This window comes from Colobus angolensis, unplaced genomic scaffold (genome assembly GCF_000951035.1).
Source record: "Colobus angolensis palliatus isolate OR3802 unplaced genomic scaffold, Cang.pa_1.0 Scaffold1, whole genome shotgun sequence".
Taxonomy (NCBI): domain Eukaryota; kingdom Metazoa; phylum Chordata; class Mammalia; order Primates; family Cercopithecidae; genus Colobus; species Colobus angolensis.
The window spans coordinates 11,622,014-11,636,152 of NW_012110918.1; the positions used below are offsets into that span (position 1 = coordinate 11,622,014).

The 14,139-nt window shown below is 58.2% G+C and overlaps 2 protein-coding genes across 4 annotated transcripts in view; one reads left to right on the plus strand and one right to left on the minus strand.

Annotated features, from left to right (window-relative positions):
- The window catches only part of ITGB4 (integrin, beta 4), a 44,245-nt gene extending 33,202 nt beyond the window's left edge, over positions 1 to 11,043 (plus strand). For 2 of the 3 annotated variants that reach the window (XM_011947169.1, XM_011947096.1), the window contains exons 27-39: positions 1,984 to 2,188; positions 3,254 to 3,411; positions 3,831 to 4,011; positions 4,122 to 4,259; positions 5,372 to 5,554; positions 5,643 to 5,774; positions 7,774 to 8,013; positions 8,948 to 9,097; positions 9,652 to 9,840; positions 9,927 to 10,082; positions 10,166 to 10,330; positions 10,424 to 10,534; positions 10,641 to 11,043. In XM_011947169.1, the coding sequence (XP_011802559.1) occupies positions 1,984 to 2,188; positions 3,254 to 3,411; positions 3,831 to 4,011; positions 4,122 to 4,259; positions 5,372 to 5,554; positions 5,643 to 5,774; positions 7,774 to 8,013; positions 8,948 to 9,097; positions 9,652 to 9,840; positions 9,927 to 10,082; positions 10,166 to 10,330; positions 10,424 to 10,534; positions 10,641 to 10,780 (2,148 nt within the window). In that variant the 3' untranslated portion in view covers positions 10,781 to 11,043. Of the gene's footprint in view, positions 1 to 1,983; positions 2,189 to 3,253; positions 3,412 to 3,830; positions 4,012 to 4,121; positions 4,260 to 5,371; positions 5,555 to 5,642; positions 5,775 to 6,967; positions 7,178 to 7,773; positions 8,014 to 8,947; positions 9,098 to 9,651; positions 9,841 to 9,926; positions 10,083 to 10,165; positions 10,331 to 10,423; positions 10,535 to 10,640 lie in introns of all 3 variants that reach the window. The other variant, XM_011947038.1, reaches the window with a different exon arrangement.
- Positions 11,044 to 11,162: 119 nt separating this feature from the next.
- The window catches only part of GALK1 (galactokinase 1), a 7,567-nt gene continuing 4,590 nt past the window's right edge, over positions 11,163 to 14,139 (minus strand). The window contains exons 6-8 of the mRNA XM_011933038.1: positions 11,672 to 11,822; positions 11,432 to 11,594; positions 11,163 to 11,349 (exon numbers count right to left, since the gene is read on the minus strand). Coding sequence (XP_011788428.1) covers positions 11,278 to 11,349; positions 11,432 to 11,594; positions 11,672 to 11,822 — 386 coding nt within the window. The 3' untranslated portion in view covers positions 11,163 to 11,277. The remainder of the gene's footprint in view (positions 11,350 to 11,431; positions 11,595 to 11,671; positions 11,823 to 14,139) is intronic.

Consider the following 14,139-nt stretch of genomic DNA (forward strand, 5'->3'; position numbering starts at 1 on the left):
ATAGTGCCACTGCACTCCAGCCTGGGTGACAGAGTGAGACCCCTGTCTCAAAAAAAAAAGCTTTGATATTTATTTTTTAAAACATTTTAATTTCTCACCTTTTTATTTTGAAAAACTTCAAACATACAGAAAAATGGAAGGAACAATAAAACTAGCACCCATTTACCCTTTACATAGATTCACCGATTGCTAATATTTGCTTTCTCTCTCTTTCTATGTAGATAGCGACACAGAAATAGAGATACAGATGTGGACATCTGTATCTTCACATTGATTATACTAGTACCTAAAATTAGTCCATATTCCGGCTGGGCGTCACCGGTGACTGACACCTTAATCCCAGCACTTTGGGAGGCCGAGGCAGGTGGATCACCTGAGGTCAGGAGTTTGACACCAGCCTGACCAACGTGGAGAGACCTCGTCTCTACGAAAAATACAAAAATTAGCCGGGCATGGTGGCGGATGCCTACAATCCCAGCTACTAGCTAGGCTGAGGCAGGAGAATCATTTGAACCCAGTGGGTGGAGGTTGCACTGAGCTGAGATTGCACCACTTCACTCCAGTCTGGGCAAAAGAGCAAAACTCCATCCCAAAAAATATATATAAAATAAAATAAAATTGGTCCATATTCCGATGTCCCCTTGTTTGGATGTCCCAATAATGTCCTTTATAGCTTTTTTTCTCCCAATGCAGGAACCAATCAAGGATTTGGCATTGAATTTTTTCATGGGTCTTGACTCCTTTTATCTAGAAAAGTTTCCTGGCTTTGTCTTCCATGACGCTGACTTTTGTTAAGACAAGGTCTTGCTCTGTTGCCCAGGCTGGAGTGTAATGCCTTACTGCAACCTCTGCCTCCCGGGTTCAAGCATTTCTCCTGCCTTAGCCTTCCAAGTACCTGGGATTACAGGCACCTGCCACCATGCTAGGCTAATGACACTGACACTGACATTTTTGAAATATCTATGTAGGTGGCTTGAGGCAGCTCCCTGGTTTGTTTTTTGTTGTTGTTTTGTTTTGTTTTTGTTTTTGTTTTACAACTATGGGCCTCACTTTCTGAGTTGGGTGGCATGAGATCGCCTCCCCAGCTATGGCCCTGGCTGCTGCGCCTGGAATTGAAATCTTGCTCTGAAATGCCACCTAGTGGTCTTCTATGTGAAGGATTTTCTTTTTTTTCCTCCCAGTTCTTACCCTGGAAAGCTCAGGCAAGCTCCACTGCATTGAAAGGAAGCTGGGTGGCTCACACCTGTAATCCCAGCACTTTGGGAGGCCAAGGTGGGTGGATGGCTTGAGGCCGGGAGTTCAAGAACAGTCTAGGCAACATAGGGTAACCGTGCCTCTACAAAAAAAAAAAAAATTAGCCAGGTGTGGTGCACACCTGTATTCCCAGCTACCAGCTACTCAGGAGGGTGAGGGAAAGGATGGGCTGAGCCCAGGAGGTCAAGGCTTCAGTGAGCCGTGATTGTGCCCCTGCACTCCAGCCTGGGTGACAAGAGTGAGACCCTATCTCAAAAACAAAAACAAAAACACAGAAACGTGGCCGGACATGGTGGCTCACGTCTGTAATCCCAGCACTTTGGGAGGCCAAGGCGGGAGGATCACTTGAAGTCAGGAGTTCGAGACCAGCCTGGCCAACATGGTGAAACCCCATCTCTACTAAAAAGACAAAAATTAGCTGGGCATGGTGGCAGGTGCCTGTAATCCCAGCTACTCGGGAAACTGAGGTGTGAGAATCATTTGAACCCGGAAGGTGGAGGTTGCAGTGAGCCGAGATGACACCACTGCACTCCAGCCTAGGTGAAAGAGTAAGATTACACCTCAAAAAAAAAAAAAAAAACCCACAAAAACCTGAAGCTGATGTAAGTACTCCACCCAGCAAGCAGGGATGATCTCTGCAGTGTCCATGAGGTTGGGAGGGAGCATGTGGCCGTGACTCTTGCCTCAGCCCCCAACCACGACCCTGACCCTGACCCCCTTCACTCCCAGGACTACATCCCTGTGGAGGGTGAGCTGCTGTTTCAGCCTGGAGAGGCCTGGAAAGAGCTGCAGGTGAAGCTCCTGGAGCTGCAAGAGGTCGACTCCCTTCTGCGGGGCCGCCAGATCCGCCGTTTCCACGTACAGCTCAGCAACCCTAAGTTTGGGGCCCACCTGGGCCAGCCCCACTCCACCACCATCATCATCAGGGACCCAGGTAGGCAGAGCCTGGGGGTTGGCTTAAGCAGGGGGAGAGGGAAGACTGGGGGGTCTCTGAACTAGGTCTGCCAGATTTAGCAAATCCAAACACAGGACTCCCGGGTAAATCTGAATTTCAGGTAACAACATACACATTGGTAGGATAAGTATGTTCCATGCAATATTTGGAACATACTTATCCTTTTTCTGCAAAATGGGCTGGGTGTGCTGGCTCATGCCTGTAATCCCAGCACTTTGGGAGGTCGCGGTGGGAGGATCACTTGAGCCCAGGAGTTCTAGACCAGCCTGGGCAACATAGTGAGACCTTGTCTCTACAAAAAATAAACAAATTAGCTTGGCGTAGTGGGGCGCACCTAGAGTCCCAGCCACTCCGGAGACTGAGGTGGGAGGATCACTTGAGCCCAGGGGGTCTGGGCCGCAGCAAGCTGTGATCACACCACAGCACAGCGCCTGAGCCATGGAATGAGACCCTGCCCCTCAACAACAAAAGAAAAAGCTTGTTTATCTGAAATTCAAATGTCACTAGGCATCCTGCATTTTATCCGGCAACCTTACAGCCAGAGAGGCTGAGGTCATGTTGTCACCACACAATAGGAATTCTCCCATCAGACCCTGGCCCTTTGGCTTCAGCCTCAGTTCCCACTAACATGCAGGTGCTTCTGGAAGGGGTGGGCCAGTTAGTTCCTATCAGCCCTCAGCCTCCCCGCTGGGAGAAGGCCTGCCAGGAAGATGGGAGAGGAGTGAGATACTCAGGGTATGGTGTGGAGATGGGACGGGGAGCAAATGTTCTCATGTGGAATGTTCCCTGAGCTGCCAAGGGAGAAAGGGGCAGACCAACTCCCTCCTCCTTCTGTTCCTCCAGAGACCCTCCTGGGTCCTCCGCCAAGCTTGGCAGGATGCTCTATGTGGCAGCAATGGGGCACCAGGTGTCCAGAGACGCGGGTGGGCAGGTCTGAGTTGAATGCGCTGGGCAGAGCGCCCTGGGTGTTTAAGTGGGTCTCTGGCGCCCCCTGGTGGCAAAGCGGTATCTCAGTGGTTGCCCTGCCCCGGCTTGACCCATTAGATGAACTGGACCGGAGCCTCACGAGTCAGATGGTGTTATCACAGCCACCCCCTCATGGTGACCTGGGCGCCCCGCAGAACCCCAACGCTAAGGCTGCCGGGTCCAGGAAGATCCATTTCAACTGGCTGCCCCCTTCTGGCAAGCCAATGGGGTACAGGGTAAGGCGGGGGGCTGAGGGCCACGGCAGGTGGATGGGCGGTCTGGTACCAGCACTCACGGAAGAGGTGGGCCGTCTGAGGCCAGCGCCCGCTGAGAGAGAGCAGACAGTGGAACCTAGCACAGGTGGTCAGAGGGAAACCCGGTCTGTGCTGGGGAAGAGGGAAGACCCATTCCCGAGCTTATTAGACATTTGTCCTCCTTCCTAAAATGGGACCCCCTCCCACCCCCGCATGGGAGACACCTCCACCTGCTCTGCCCCCGTCCTGATGTGTGCACATGGCAGATCTTTCAGCCCCTCCCTCGGGCCTTCGTGTCTCTCATCTGTGCAAAGAGGACAGTAAGGGCAGAGGTCAGCAGAGGGACAGGCAGCTTGGGTGCCTGCTGCTCGCTGCTGACCAGGACCCGTCCCTGGGGGCAGGTAAAGTACTGGATTCAGGGTGACTCCGAGTCCGAAGCCCACCTGCTCGACAGCAAGGTGCCCTCAGTGGAGCTCACCAACCTGTACCCGTATTGCGAGTATGAGATGAAGGTGTGCGCCTACGGGGCTCAGGGCGAGGGACCCTACAGCTCCCTGGTGTCCTGCCGCACCCACCAGGAAGGTGAGGCCTCGCCATGTCTGTCCATTTGTCCCCTGACTGCCCTGATGCCAGTGTGCCCAGCCCTCCCCTCTGCCACTGACAGCACTCTTCCTGTATCCCCCACTCCCTAGTGCCCAGCGAGCCAGGGCGTCTGGCCTTCAATGTCGTCTCCTCCACGGTGACCCAGCTGAGCTGGGCTGAGCCGGCTGAGACCAACGGTGAGATCACAGCCTATGAGGTCTGCTATGGCCTGGTCAACGACGACAACCGTAAGAACCACATCTTCCTTCCTGCCGGCAGAGAGAACAGCCACGGAAGGGGAGGGGACAAAGTGGGAGGGAGCTCTGGGTCACTCCCTGGACCTGCCAAGCAGGGCACTCGAGGCCTTCATCCTGGTTAGCAGATAAGCCTGAGGCATCGTTAGGGTTTTGGCCAGATTTTGGGCTGGGTTGCATTCTAAGACCAAACCCAGAAGGTTGCAGGGTGGGTGGTTACCTATGTGGAGTGGGGTCACAGGCTCAGGGGTACCCCTCCCCATGCAGGTAACCAGGGAGCTCACACTTGCATGGTTTTCTTAGGGCAAGAGGAAAGTTACCGGATTTAGCGAACAGAAATACAGGAGGCTCTGAATTTCAGATAGCACTTTAAAAGATTAATTTGTACATTGAGAGGCCGAGGCAGGTGGACTGCTTAAAAGATTAATTTGTACATTGAGAGGCCGAGGCAGGTGGACTGCTTGAGGTCAGGAGTTCAAGACCAGCCTGGCTAACATGGTGAAACCCTGTTTCTACTAAAAATTAGCCAGGCATGGTGGCTCATGCCTGTAGTCCCAGCTAGTCAGGAGGCTGAGGCAGGAGAATTGCTTGAATCCAGAAGGCTCAGGTTGCAGTGAACCGAGATCGTGTCACTGCACTCCAGCCTGGGTGACAGAGCTAGACTCCGCCGCAAAAAAAAAAAAAAAGATTATTTTATACAGTGTTTTATCTGGCAGCCTGAGATCAGAGTGCCTGGCAGAACAGTTATTTCTCCAGTCCTGGAAGGGAGGCAGGGGCGGGCAACCCCCTATGCATGCCCTTGCCTCATGTGGAGGCACCGTGGATATATGGGTAGAGGTGACATCGAGGCCAACTTGAAGTTGACTATAGCCTTGGCTCTGCCACTTACTCAGCAGAGTCCCTTGGAGGGCTGGTGACACATGTCCACACCAGTCATGCTGACGCTCGGGGCTCCACAGGCAGCAATTCAGCAGTGGCTGGCTTTGCCTTGCTCCCCAGCCCCTGGGTGCTGTCCAGGGGATGCACGACTGTCCTACTGTGTCAGGGCTGGTGCTGGGACAAGGCTGGGACCTGGGTGACCCTCTGAAGCACTCTCCCTGCCCCAGGACCTATCGGGCCCATGAAGAAGGTGCTGGTTGACAATCCTAAGAACCGGATGCTGCTTATTGAGAACCTTCGGGAGTCCCAGCCCTACCGCTACACGGTGAAGGCGCGCAACGGGGCCGGCTGGGGGCCCGAGCGGGAGGCCATCATCAACCTGGCCACCCAACCCAAGCGGCCCATGTCCAGTGAGTGGTGGGCAGGGAGGTGAGGGGCAGACGGGGTAGGGGACAGAGGGCAGCAGCCAGGGCCCTGGCTCACTCCCCCACCCTGCAGTCCCCATCATCCCTGACATCCCCATCGTGGACGCCCAGAGCGGGGAGGACTATGACAGCTTCCTCATGTACAGCGATGATGTTCTACGCTCGCCATCCGGCAGCCAGAGGCCCAGCATCTCTGATGACACCGGTGAGTGGAGACCTGGGACCCACAAGAAGACAGTGGGGGTCTTGGGTACAGAGGGAGTCCACTGGGTCGAGAGAGAGAGCAAAGGGGCCAGCAACTAGAGGACATGGAGGTTAAGACAGCCTTGGACAGATGCAGTGGTGTGCACATTTGTGCACGGGGCACAGGAACCAGTGCCTGGGGGACAGACACACACAGCCTTGTGCAAGCACACACGAGTTCATGCCCACGGGACCATGAAGAAACACAACTTCACAACTTGAAGGTTCAGCAGCTCTGCCATGCACACAGGACACTCAGGCCATCCCCCCGGGGCCAGGCCTGGCCCAGAAGCCCTGGGCAGCCACCAGGTGGCCACCTGGCAGGGGTAGGGGAGCCAAGGAGACAAGAACACCCCCCAACGGCTCTGTCCTTCCTCCTTGATTCCCAGAACAAAGTGGTGCAGAGCCCTTAGCTGGGCCTCCTGAGTGCTCAGTGTCAGCTCTGGCTCCACCCGTGGGACATCAGATGAATCACTTATCCTCTCCTTGCGTCAGTTTTCTGCTCTGTATAATGGGATACCAATCACACAGTACCATGAGTGGAAAAGCCTCTGGGGCACGTATATCATTTGTATTTTCTTCCGTCCCTGCCTATGCCTTAAGCTGCCCCCAGTGAACACATACTGGCCCCCACGGGGCTGAGCTTGGGCTTAAGGAGCCATTTTAAGGGGTTCAGGTGGAAGGCAGCTGGTGCGACTCTGGAACCCCAGCTCAGCTGCTTCTAACACTACCTGCGAAGTGCTCGGTGGCTTGTGGAACGGTCCCTGGGAGGCAGGCAGGGGCAAGATTCCTCTCTCCATTGTACAAATGAGAAACTGAGTCTCAGAGAGGTTAAGTAAGGCAAGGGAGGCCTCACAGCTGGTGACAGAGCCCAGCCTTCCCCCAGGTCTCCTGGTGGGTCAGGGGGTCTCTCCTCCCCAGCTGTGCCAAGGCTGCACTCGCTCATCTGGAAAGGCTCCAGCAGCGCGAGGGTTTCACCTGCCGCGGGCCTTCCCCATCCGGCCTTGCGCATCTACTCCCGCCCCCAAAACACACCCTGAGATCCCGGGAGCTGGTGACAGGCTCCCCTCGCAGCGCCTCCGGCCTTCCCCTGCCTGGCCCTGCTCGGCCCGGCGCTCCCAGGCGGTGCCAACGCGGCCCTTCGTTGTTCCCAAGGCTGCGGCTGGAAGTTCGAGCCCCTGCTGGGGGAGGAGCTGGACCTGCGGCGCGTCACGTGGCGGCTGTCCCCGGAGCTCATCCCGCGCCTATCGGCCAGCAGCGGGCGCTCCTCCGACGCCGAGGCGCCCCACGGGCCCCCGGACGACGGCGGCGCGGGCGGGAAGGGGGACAGCCTGCCCCGCAGTGCGACACCCGGGCCCCCTGGAGGTGACAGGCTCACCCGCCGCGCCCCGATCCGCACCCACCCAGCCTCACTCACGCCCGCGGGCCTGGGGGCCTGGGGGCCTGGGGTGGGTGTCTGCCCTGCCTCGGGGCCCCAGTTTCAGCCAGGCTGGGGCCTTGGCAGCTGGGGGACACAGCTGCTCAGAGGCAGGGCCCAGTGCCAGGGGACACCCGAGGCGGGCGCTTGGGCCCTTATGGTGCCTGCCTGGCCAGGGGGTGCAAATTCAGAAGTCTGCTCGGGGAGCGGACACTGGCACCCAAGTAGACCGCTCGGGGGCCTCAAAGGACAGGAGGGAAGGCTTCGGGATTTCCCCAAGGCAAATCCCCCACTGCTGCCAGGGTCAGCGGTGCTCATACCGATATAGTGGCCAGCCAGAGGGCATGGGCTGTGGAAGCCTGGGTGGCCCTTGGGCTCCTCCAGGGACAGAGGGCCTCTGTCCTCAGTGGTTTGAGGGAAACTGGTTGTATTTAAGCAAAAGCCACCCAGAGGGTGGGTGACCAGGAATGTGCAGGGCCAACCTGCTCCTTGGGGCCTGGGTCTGGGGCAGGCCTGACCAAGGGACCCTGCTCTCCCCCTGCAGAGCACCTGGTGAATGGCCGGATGGACTTTGCCTTCCCGGGCAGCGCCAACTCCCTGCACAGGATGACCACGACTGGTGCCGCTGCCTATGGCACCCACCTGAGCCCACACGTGCCCCACCGTGGACTAAGCACATCCTCCACCCTCACACGGGACTACCACTCGCTGACCCGCTCGGAGCACTCACACTCCACCACAATGCCCAGGGACTACTCCACCCTCACCTCTGTCTCCTCACACGGTGAGTGACCTCAGCCAACCCTGCCTCTCCCACTAACCCTTCCTCTCTTCCAGCTCCTGGAGCCTCGGGCTTCTGCCTACTGTCCCGACGGTCCATTCTCCAACACACACACAGGCATGTACACATGCATGTACACACGCACACACACATACATGCACACACGCACACACACATACATGCACACACGCACACATGCATGCACACACACATGCATGCACACACACACGCACACACGCACGCATGCACACTTATGCATGCACACTCCTTGCTCCTCTCACTCTTGTTTTGTCCTGCCCTAGGCCTCCCTCCCATCTGGGAACACGGGAGGAGCAGGCTTCCGCTGTCCTGGGCTCTGGGGTCCCGGAGTCGGGCTCAGATGAAAGGGTTCCCCCCTTCCAGGGGCCCACGAGACTCTATAATCCTGGCTGGGAGGCCAGCAGCACCCTCCTGGGGCCCAGGTAGTACAGGGGTGGCCATCCTGTCTCCACAGCTGTCCTGCTCCATCTGTCATCCAGCCACCATAGCAGCCACCAGCTGTGCCCACTGCTTCCCCTCCATTCCATCCACAGGACCCCCGCCTGCCAACAGGCGCTAACCACCTGCCCTACCATCAGTGCTGATGCCTAACACTGCCTCTGCCCTTCCAGGGGGCGGGGCTATGGCTGGGGCAGGAGAGGGGCCAGGCCAGCTGAGGAATTGAGGGGGTGGGACTGGCAGACTCACGGCTCACCCTCTCTTGGCACAGGCAGGGCCCGCACCCTCCTGGAGGATGTGTGGTAGGTGCTGGGCAGCCTGGACAGGGTGTTGCAGGGTGAGTTGTCCAGCCAGCGATCAGTGTAGATATGCCAGCCAAGGGAGGGAGGTCGGGGGCAGCACTGTGACTCCCGCTGAGACCCTAGCCCCTGCATCTCTGACTGCAGCCTCCTGTCCCCAGACTCTCGCCTGACCGCTGGTGTGCCCGACACGCCCACCCGCCTGGTGTTCTCTGCCCTGGGACCCACATCTCTCAGAGTGAGCTGGCAGGAGCCGCGGTGCGAGCGGCCGCTGCAGGGCTACAGCGTGGAGTACCAGCTGCTGAATGGCGGTGAGACATAGTGACTGTTGGGCTGTGGGGTGCAGCCCCGCGAGTCCTGGCCCCAGGGTGACACGTAGGGCACCTCGGCTGTGTCAGAACCCACCCAAATCCCTTGAGCGCTAAAGCCCCGATCCAGCCTGAGAGGGTCTCCCACCCCACTTCTTTGCCTCCCCTCTTCTGAGGTCTCACCCATCTCCCTGGGCCTCTCTCCTGGTCATTCTCTGCTAGGTTTCACCTAACAAGGCCTCTTTGGGCTGGGATCCTAGAGCCTGAGATGCCTTTGGGGGAACGAGGAAGTGGCACTTCCCTGGGCAGGGACATTCAAAGCAGCATGACCAGGGCGCAGGATTTCACCCAAACATGAGTGGGATTACAGGCTCCACTCTTGTAGAGTACACAACCTGAACAACCAGCCATACCATACTGTACCCAACCTGTACCCAAACCACAGCTAGTTCTGGGTGGGTGATAACCAGGTCTTGATGGCAACTTAGGGAAGAGGGGGATCAGGCCAGGGGTGGGAGTAACACTGCGCTACTCTCTGCCCCCACCTGACCCCTCAGGCGAGCTACATCGGCTCAACATCCCCAGCCCTGCCCAGACCTCGGTGGTGGTGGAAGACCTCCTGCCCAACCACTCCTATGTGTTCCGCGTGCGGGCCCAGAGCCAGGAAGGCTGGGGCCGAGAGCGTGAGGGTGTCATCACCATCGAATCCCAGGTGCACCCGCAGAGCCCACTCTGTCCCCTGCCAGGTGAGTTGCCTCCCCCAGCCCCACAGCTGCCCCCATCATGCCCACCACCCACCCACACACTGACACTCTTCCTCTACGGCCCCCAGGCTCCGCCTTCACTTTGAGCACTCCCAGCGCCCCAGGCCCGCTAGTGTTCACTGCTCTGAGCCCAGACTCGCTGCAGCTGAGCTGGGAGCGGCCACGGAGGCCCAATGGGGATATCGTCGGCTACCTGGTGACCTGTGAGATGGCCCAGGGAGGAGGTGCTGCCCGCCCCGGGGGCAGGGGTGGCCAGGGGAGGGGTAGACAGGGGGCTGCAGAGGCTGAAGGCAGCTTCTCTGCTCAGGGCCAGCCACTACATTCCGGGTGGATGGAGACAGCCCCGAGAGCCGGCTGACCGTGCCGGGCCTCAGCGAGAATGTGCCCTACAAGTTCAAGGTGCAGGCCAGGACCACTGAGGGCTTCGGGCCAGAGCGCGAGGGCATCATCACCATAGAGTCCCAGGATGGAGGTAGGCACCTGTCCTTTCCTTCACCTCCCACTCCTCCTCGGGCCGTGCCTTCTCCTGGCACCACCCTCTGACCAGCCAATCTGCCCACTCCAGGCCCCTTCCCACAGCTGGGCAGCCATGCCGGGCTCTTCCAGCACCCACTGCAAAGTGAGTACAGCAGCATCACCACCACCCACACCAGCGCCACTGAGCCCTTCCTAGTGGGTGAGCACTGAGGGCCAGGGGGTCCCCGACTCTCCCAGGACAGGGAGCTAGCAGAGGGAGAGGGGCAGACCCCAGGCCAGGTCATCTAATGCCTCCTCCTCCACAGATGGGCTGACCCTGGGGGCCCAGCACCTGGAGGCAGGCGGCTCCCTCACCCGGCATGTGACCCAGGAGTTTGTGAGCCGGACGCTGACCACCAGCGGAACCCTCAGCACCCAGGTGGACCAACAGTTCTTCCAAACCTGATCCCACCCTGCCCCACCCCCGCCATGTCCCACTAGGCGTCCTTCCAACTCCTCTCCCAGAGCCTCCTCAGCTACCCCATCCTTGCACCCCTGGGCGCCCAGCCCACCCACATGCACAAGAGCAGGGGCTAGGTGTCTCCTGGGAGGCATGAAGGGGGCAAAGACCCCCTCTCTGGGCCCAAACCTATTTGTAACCAAAGAGCTGGGAGCAGCACAAGGACCCAGCCTTTGTTCTGCACTTAATAAACAGTTTTGCTACTGCTAGGCCCTGCCCTGCCCATTCTTCTGGGGCCTGAGAGGTGCTCGCCTAGGGTAGGGGAGCGGTTCTGACATCCCCCATTCTCTGACACCCAAGCATACACCCACCTCTAGAGGCAGGCAGGTACCACGTTGGAGGCACAAGTTTATTGAGCACCCAGATACGGAAGGTGGCACCAAGCACAGAGCCATGGGACTGGCCTGCAGGCCCTGCACCTCGTGTGCTGTCCTGGGGCCTCCTCACAAGCGCAGCACCTTGGCTCCATCGGCCGCTTGAGAGAGGTAGAAGGTGGCAGTCCCGCCATAGTGCTCCTGTGAGAGGCGGGCTGGGGATGAGTGGCAGGGCCCCGGGAAACCGCCGCTCCTGCCCGCCCAGGCCCTGGTGCCCGCCCACCTGGATGTGCTGCATGGCGTGGGGAGCAGCAGAGGCCTCCAGCAGGGTCACCGTGCAGCCCCCGAAGCCCCCGCCCGTCATGCGGCTGCCATAAACCCCAGGCACAGCAAGTGCGGCCTCCACCAGCTGGTCCAGCTCCGGGCAGCTCACCTCATAGTCGTCTCTGCAGAGAGGATATCGAAGGGGTGGGCCGGGGGCCGGCCTGTGCCCGGCAGGAGCGGGGCGCCCAGAGGGCCTCACCTGAGTGAGCGGTGGCTCTCCACCATGAGGCGGCCAAAGGCTCTGTAGTCACCGCGTCTCAGGGCAGCCGCTGCCTGGGCCGTGCGCTGAATCTCCCCCACCACGTGCCGGGCCCGCCGGAAGCCCTCTTTGCTCACCAGTTCCCGGGCAGCTGGGGAGGAAAAAGGAGTCAGCAGCCGCCTTCTCCCTGCCCGGGACCGCGGCACCTGTGAAGGCCAGCAGGTGGTGATGGCAGTGGCCCTGGCTGGACAGTGAAGGGTGGGAGGCCACGCGGACGGGGCAGCCTGGCTCTCTCAGACATGGGTCTGAAGAGCCCCTTTATCACAGTGCCTCTTCCCCCAACTGTAAAATGGGACACCTTGGTCCTTCAGGGAGCAGTGAGGGTTGAAACACTCCACACTTCCCAAGGTGAGTGCTGCTCTCAAGAGGCCCCCACAGCAGGAGGAGAAGAAATTCTGCTGAGCCACATGGAGCCTCGAGGGCTGGGACTCCAGAAGAGGGGGCAGGAGCAGCCAGGGACCAGCAGGCCATCCCAGCTGGTGGAGCTGAGGCTGGAGGGGTACTTGGGTCAGTACCGGTACTGACTCAGTGTACTGCGCCCAGCCAAACCCGCAGGTTTAAGGGGGAGGCTTGTTATAGGTGGCATGGTGGGATAGAGGGGCAAGTAGATGCAAAGGACTAAGAAATGAATGAGCGGGCGCGGTGGCTCAAGGCCTGTAATCCCAGCACTTTGGGAGGCCGAGGCGGGCGGACTGCCTGAGGTCAGGAGCTCTAGACCAGCCTGGCCAACATGGCAAAACCCCGTCTCTAATAAAAATACAAAAATTAGCCGGGCATCGTGTCAGGCACCTGTAATCCCAGCTACTCAGGAGGCTGAGGCAGGAGAATTGCTTGAACCTGGGAGGCGGAGGGTGCGGTGAGTGGAGGTCATGCCACTGCACTCCAGCCTGGGTGACAGAGTGAGGCTCCCTCTCAAAAGAAAACAAAGAAAGAGCCGGGCGCGGTGGCTCAAGCCTGTAATCCCAGCACTTTGGGAGGCTGAGACGGGCGGATCACAAGGTCAGGAGATCGAGACCATCCTGGCTAACATGGTGAAACCCTGTCTCTACTAAAAAATACAAAAAACTAGCCGGGCGAGGTGGCAGCGCCTGTAGTCCCAGCTACTCCGGAGGCTGAGGCAGGAGAATGGCGGAAACCCGGAAGGCGGAGCTTGCAGTGAGGTGAGATCCGGCCATTGCACTCCAGTCTGGGCGACAGAGCGAGACTCCGCCTCAAAAAAAAAAAAAAAAGAAAAGAAAACAAAGAAAGAAATGAATGGAAATGAGGCAGTGGGCGGTGTTTTAGGCGGGAAGAAAACTGAGCATGTCTTGGAGGCTGAGGGAAGGCGCCAGGCAGCCAGGTAGGGGATGGAAGGAGAGAGATTGGGGCTTCTAGGGCAGGACTCTGGAGGAGACAGGGCAAGCTGCTCCCAGGCAGGAGACGTGGAAGAGGGGCAAGGGGAGGCTAGGGTGGGAAGGAGGGCCCAGCTTATTCCAGTGTGAAAACCTTGGCCAAGGTCATCTGCACAGAGCAGGCAGGGCAGGGCTGAGCGCTGCTCTGGAGAACGTGACACAGTTCAAGAAGGAAAAGGACCCGGAGGTCCCTCGGAGCTGTCTAGTGTCCCTGAGATAGGCACACCTACACTGCCAGGAAGGAACAACTCAGTGTAGACAGCATGGCTGGGCAGTCAAGAGCATGGGCCCTAGAGCTAATCTGTCCAGATAGGGTTCAGATCCCAGCACTGCCTCTCACTGTAGATTCCCCCATCAAAAATATGAGAATTATGGTTAACAGAATGTGCTTTATAGAGTTTGGGGGGGAATTAAATGAGATAATATTGATATGACCTTAAAACTGTCCAATAGACTATCTTCCTGGCCATGAGTAGCAGGAGCTTTAAGGATACTTGTATCTTTTTTATTTTGGAGACAGGGTCTCACTCTGTGGCCCAGGCTGGAGTGCAGTGGTGCAATCACAGCTCACTGCAGCCTCAACCTCCTGGGCTCAAGCGATCCTCCCACCCCAGCCTCCTTAGTAGCTAGGACTACAGGCACACACCACCACGCTTGGTTAATTTTTGTATTTTTTTAGAGATGGGGTTTCGCCATGTTGCCCAGGCTGGTCTCGAATTCCTGAGCTCAATCAATCTGCTCGCCTTGGCCTCCTAAAGTGCTGGGACTACAGGCACAGACGAGAGCCACCGCACCCAGCCTAGAACGCTTGTGTCTCTTGACTCTATAATCCTACTCCTAAGAATCCATTCCTAAGAAACTATTAAGAGAATGCAGATAGGGCAGGCGTGGTGACTCACGCCTGTGCCTGTAATCCCAGCACTTTGGAAGGCCGAGGCAGGCGGATCACTTGAGGTCAGGAGTCCAAAACCAACCTGGCCAATATAGTGAAACCCCATCTCTACTAAAAATACAAAA